General features: G+C 40.4%; 1 protein-coding gene across 4 annotated transcripts in view; it reads left to right on the forward strand.

The window, feature by feature from the left end:
* Positions 1 to 3859, forward strand: part of B3GAT1 (beta-1,3-glucuronyltransferase 1) — a 270500-nt gene extending 266641 nt beyond the window's left edge. For 3 of the 4 annotated variants that reach the window (XM_069224444.1, XM_069224443.1, XM_069224445.1), the window contains 2 exons: positions 565 to 679; positions 2945 to 3858. In XM_069224444.1, the coding sequence (XP_069080545.1) occupies positions 565 to 651 (87 nt within the window). In that variant the 3' untranslated portion in view covers positions 652 to 679; positions 2945 to 3858. Of the gene's footprint in view, positions 1 to 564; positions 680 to 2944 lie in introns of all 4 variants that reach the window. The other variant, XM_069224441.1, reaches the window with a different exon arrangement.
* The last annotated feature ends 2385 nt before the right edge of the window (positions 3860 to 6244 follow it).

Here is a 6244-nt window from a genome sequence, read left to right on the forward strand (position 1 = left end):
ATGAGAGAGGTTAATGGGATGTGACAGTAATACAATACTTTTTATCCTTACAACACTGCCAATGGGAAAACATTATATACCCTGTGTTACTTCTCCTTTAGGTTAAATATGCACTTTGTAACAATCACTGCAAAAAAAAAACATGTTTTGTGAGAACTGGAAAAACACTTTTTGTTTATTGTGGGAGTTAAACAGCTAACGAAACACTGACAAGCACTGATTTTAAATGTTTGTAAATCACTGAGTAAATACCACTGAAATACACAAAAAATAAATACTGAAAACTAGACAGCACTTACATAGGTTGCATTACAAAATCATAGGCAGGTCTCAAAATGTTTGTGTGCAATTTGCAACCACTTTTTAAGACCTGTCTTCTAGTACTTCAAGGCCATGGTGTTGCTTAATCACTTGGAAAGGTCATATGGATACTTGACTAAGTCCTTCCATAAGACATCATTCTACTATCTGTTGGCTGTTTGACAAGTGTAAGAGAAAACAGCAGTAGCTGAAATTAGTGTAGAGTCTTGCCATTGATGGGTTCTGTTGTTTTTGGAATTTCAGATACTGGTTTGGCACACCAGGACTGAGAAGCCTGTGCTCGTAAATGAGGGGAAGAAAGGATTCACAGATCCCAACATAGAAATCTGACTCCAAAGCATTGTAAGGAAATTAACAGGTGAGTGCTAAACCCCACAAAACACAGCAGTAACCTTCATAGCTTCTGACAAAAGTGGTTGTAAATGTGCCCTGCCTTAAAAATTCTGAATCCTTTCTGTTGGATAGCACTATTGTTTGTAGTCATTGACTTACTGTAGTCAATCACAGGGAGTAGAAGGTCAACCATTGATGCTAATAGATTAACCATAGTTATGACAAAACATATGAATAGGAATCAGTGCAGCAGAGGTCATCGCATCTAGAATTCACACTGGCAGACTGTAGTAATGAATTTGATGCACGGGGCAGTACCAAATGACTGAGTATGTCCATGCCGGCTAAGACCCAGTCCAGCCCCACCCAATTTTGAATCTCTGGGATAGGGAGAATAGCGAGCAACCAAATGAGAGCCATTTAGAACAATAACATTGACAAAGCTAATATCTGAGTTTAATTTTCTAACACAATTCGAATTCGCACATTAAAACACAACACTTCTGAGGGAGCGAGTAAAAACGGGCATAGAGGGCTATTGTTCTAAAGCGGCCTCTTGCAGTTCAAAGAAATCTCCTGAGTGAAGGCAGAATGATAAATCAAAATAGTAAATATCATTAGGTGGGAGATTAATACTCATCGGGCTAGAGCCTAGACATGATTGACAAAGTCTTAAGCCAAATGACTGAAAGAGGCTGATAAAAAAACAGTGGTTAAAATTGGTGGATCCAAAGCACAGTGCACATAAGTTGCGAAAATAGGTCTGCTTGACAGACTCGCTGTCAAAAGCCACACTCAAAAAAATATACCCATAGTTGTAACAGGGGTAGCATAGAAGAGCAAAATGCTGAAATTATGTAAAGAGTAGGCGGTGTCAAATCGTGATCCTTCTGTGTTCCTACGTTCTCAGAAGAAACTCATCTTGTGACTGGTGTTATATGATTAAGCATTGCAAATAATACCCTCTCAAGAAGTACAATAACCAAAGAGTCTGCAGCAGACGAAATAACTAGTAGTAATCCACACGTGATAAGTCCAGAAAAATGAGTTTTTTAATTACTGGCAGACAAAAACAGAATTGTTCTAAGCAGTAGATGCAGAACAATCTTTCACAAAAGCATTAAGGATTGCAAGACACTTCATGGTTTCCCGAAAGGACTACTATAGAAGGAAATTCTGGAAAATCCTCTTCAGGCATCGACTGAGCCAGTATAGGGGTAACACCAACTTGTATTGGTAAGTCCTTGTGAGTTACTACGAGCACCACCATAAAGAAATAGCCTATTCTTATCAGTGCTTTGGTCTTTTCATGAGCTTTTAGACATAAAAGCTTCTACTTGCAGATCATGGTCCCCAGTAACTATACAGAACAATTTGTTAATGTGGACTTTTATCCGACATAGAAGTTGTAGACCAAGCTAGCTATTTGTATTTTCATTTGATAAATCAGTGATATTTTTGCGAAGTAAATTACAAGTGCATGGTTTGCAGTACACTACTTGTCCCAGTGACAGCCTTGTAATCTTTATTAAATGAAATGCACAACTCACTAACCTTTACAAATCATATAGGGAATTCATTTAAGAACTATGATTACTACCAAATATCCTTCCATGACTGGAACATGAAAGTTACAGAAGCCTCTCTGCAGCAAACAGTAGACAAACATCTGTAAACCAACGAGCTATCTTACTGGTATTCAAACATCTGAAATGGAACAGACACACAAGACCTCTCCGGAGAAATTCAGAGTGATAATAGCATGTTAAAAATGAGATCTTGTATTAAAGAACACTGAGGCAGAGTAAGTATCCCGTCAGTCACAAGGATGGCCATTCAGAGGAAGAAGTCATAAATAGGCCAGACTGACCCTGGTCCCTGGATACACTGTAAATTCATCAGATCCCTCTCAGCTCTTTTCTCTCTGCCTGGTTGGTCCCCACATCTCTTTACTTAATTCCATTACCCCTAACGTTCCCTCTCTTTGCTCGCTATTGCATGTTTAGTCATTGTTTGCCCATTCTGTTTCAGAAATGCTTACATAGCTATTGAACATCCACCCGGGAGTCAGAGACTCGTAATGGTTCGTGATTTTTTTCAGATTTTGCCTGACTGTCAGGGAAAATTGAGTGCTTCACTTTTTATTAACGCATCTGCAAGACACCCCTCACAGCCAATAGAGACTTGCAGATTTCCAGAAACTACTAAGCAAAACATTCTCACGGGGCTACAATTAAAAACATGAAGTTAGATGTCATATAACATGATGTTATCTTTTTCTTTTGAGCAGCTAATGCCTCTTGCAGTACAAGTCCAGTCTGCAGGCAACTCCACGCACCAACAAGAATGCATTGTCAGAGGCAACAAAATGAGGACAACACCTAGCGTACTGTCCCCTGCAGATTGGACCGGACTCTTTGAGAACACTCTAAAAGCACAGGCAATGCAGCCATGGCCCAGTCTTCACTGCAACACGAACGTGGAGGGGCCCGGAGGTGGTTCTCGATCAGAGAAGCGTATGCATGGCATGAAGCCCGGGAGAGGATGATCCCGGAAGATTTGGAGAAACCTTCCTCAAAGACCAATAAAACAATGGAATGACATGCAGGTACCCTGTCACACAGTACCTGCTTTCATTCTGAGAAATGCAGGTACTGTCCCATTAAAATATCAGAACTGCTGGGAAGTGTTGATATTATCCTCGGATGAAGTAGATCATATCTGCCAATCTAAAGCACTGACAGAGACCCGCTCATCTGAGTTTGAGGAGAAGAGCTTGGGCAAAGATTACAACAAGATGATGGCTCTCTTACAGCCAAAGTGGTGGCAGAAAACATTGCCAAACGCTTGCAGCTCTCTTTTATTGTGCTGAAGTGACTTGTGGGGCAGCACCTGGTAGTCAATATTTATTACAATGCACAAGAAAAGAGGGCAGGACAATGAAAATATGGGTTTGGCCTCCTCCTGACAATTTCCAACAATGTCCAGCAGGAAGCACAAGTTAAGACCGGATCAGGTCCTCTTCCTGCTCCCATAGATTGGTCACGACTCAATGTTTACAAGCTATATGACTGAAGGAGACAATGTGAAGGCCGACCAGGCAAACTTGGCTGCAGCTAGAATCAGGCAAGCATTTTGTCCTTCCTCTGCTACATGGTTTGCGGAAGAAAACCTTATTTTGAAAGAAATAAAGAAGCACTTAATAAAAAATGTAAACGTTTCGTTCATTTTCAATACCAGTGTTGGGTGGAATGTATAATGGTAATATAAACAAACTTCTGTCAGAGTGCCTCCTGAATATTGAATCAATAATATCGATGGAACAGTCTACCGAGGACAGAATATCGAAAATAATAAATCGAGATAATCTGTACCTAACTACACATATTTGTACCTAGGCGGTATGTAGATGTGAAGTTGGGAATAGCAAATTTGATCTTCCCTATATGCACCTACCTTTGAATATTTTGGCCCTCAATGTTTTGTCCTCAATATTGCCATTCCATGATATTGTTGGCGTCGATATTCACTAATACCGTCACATCTTTAGGTGACTAGTAGGTAGGTAACATAGTCAAACAGAAGAGTGATTTATATATTTTTGGAGAAGGGGTGATATGTCTGATGAAGGTAACTGTGAATGCTAAACGCATAACGGACTGATGAGTTGTTGAAAGTATGACCCAGGGTCAACTAAAGCATCATGAACATATACGTAGATTTCAGAAAAATTTAACACAATGAGGATTATTAAAATTGTGGCTGTGGAAGTAAATATTTTCACGGTCTGTAGGATTTTGGCATACAAGGTCAACAAGTGTGCTAAACGTACTCAGGAGTGAAACAGAGAACATTTCATTGAGAATACAAAACAAATAAGGTAAGTGAGTACATATGGAAAGGAAAGTCCAGTGAAAGGGTGGCGCGCATGTGGTCAAATGGGACTGACAAGCCTTTGAGGTGTCTGAGATTGTAGTAGTAGTGCCCAATGAGGTTAAAATGAGGTTATAACACACTCAGTCAGTGAAGGTTTAAAGCACAGAAGTCAGTGGCTTGCAGAACAAAGCCGAGATACTTGCACATAGGAGATACAGAGTAGGCTGTTGATCATCTATCATACATGGTACATGGTAAGGGTCGGACCGTGGCGTCCAGTCTAACACACACAAAGTGAAGGGGCAACCAGCGATGTGCACACAAGGTGAATATCTGTGCAACACCAACGTGGAGTAGGAAACAGTAATGCATGAGTTTCTTCATCACCACGTAAGTGGTGTTTAATTCTTTTTTAAAGGTTGAGCGCTACTAAGTAAGGATAAAAAGAATATCATGTGTATCAGACTTAAAAGGAAAATTAGATATTTCATTTTTTAACCCCCGAAAAAATACACATTCTGATCGTCAGGAAACTCGCTTCTTAATGTAGTCCCTCTTGCAGAAATATGGTCAAGTTGATCTCGGTTCAAGCAACTACTTACAGTTTTACGTAATAACAGAAACATACTGCAGAACTGGCACTCGGGAGTGAACCATAGAAGACTGAACTGCCCTTCGTTTTGAGATGAAACATCTCACATGTGACCTTTTACTTCATGGAGATTCTTTTCAAAATTTGTAAGAAATCTTGCTGTAGTAGGCAGTTGCCAGGAAGTCCTCTTTAAAGGTTTGCTTTAAAGGTTTCAACAGCGATCACCTACATGTGCCCCTGTGTCCTTGAGACGGTTCCTAGTCCCTTGAGCATCGTTAAGCAAGATGGTCCAACCGACTGCAAATTGTATGCTATAGTACAAAATGACCACAGGAAATGTCAGCCTCTGTTGCCAGGAAGGGGTTCTAAAGGCAAGAGAGCTGGGGCTAAGAGTACTGGAACCACCATAAATGTTGTTTTTTCTTTTCTAATTAGTTAGGGCAGCGTTCACAGAACAGGTTCTACTACTGGGCACTGGAATTCCTGACTCATTTCTATTTGTCTAGCCATCTTCTTTAGGTTCTTCACAATTTCCTTCACAACAACATGAGTCATCCTTCACTCAAACCAGTCTCCGCCCACAGGAGTACAATACATAGAAAAAAGACATAGGGCTTGATTTAGTGTTTGGCAGAGTGGGTTACTCCATCACAAACTTGATGGATATCACGCCCATCGTATTACAATTCCATTATAGCCTATGGAACTTTTAATACGGCGTACGGGATATTTCTGACGTTTGTGATGGAATAACCCCTCTGTAGAACACTAAATCAGACCCCCAATTTGTTCTCTACAGAATACTACCTCTGCTAATCTTGTATTAAAGTACCTCGTCACATAAGCCCTGATTTAGAGTTTGGCAAACAGGATTACTCTGACACAAATGTAACAGATATCCTGTCCACCGTACTACAATTCTATTATATCCTACGGCACTTACAATGTGGCGGACAGAATATCCGTCATGTTTATGATGGAGTAATCCAGCCACCAAACTATAAGGGCATATTTACAAGCCCCTAGCGCCTCCTTGCATAATTTTTTTTTTACGCTAAGGCGGCGTCAAGAAGGCCTTTTTCCCGCACCAGATTTACAAAGTGGCACAATGTAAGCATTGCA

The sequence above is a fragment of the Pleurodeles waltl genome, chromosome 3_1, assembly GCF_031143425.1.
Source record: "Pleurodeles waltl isolate 20211129_DDA chromosome 3_1, aPleWal1.hap1.20221129, whole genome shotgun sequence".
Taxonomy (NCBI): domain Eukaryota; kingdom Metazoa; phylum Chordata; class Amphibia; order Caudata; family Salamandridae; genus Pleurodeles; species Pleurodeles waltl.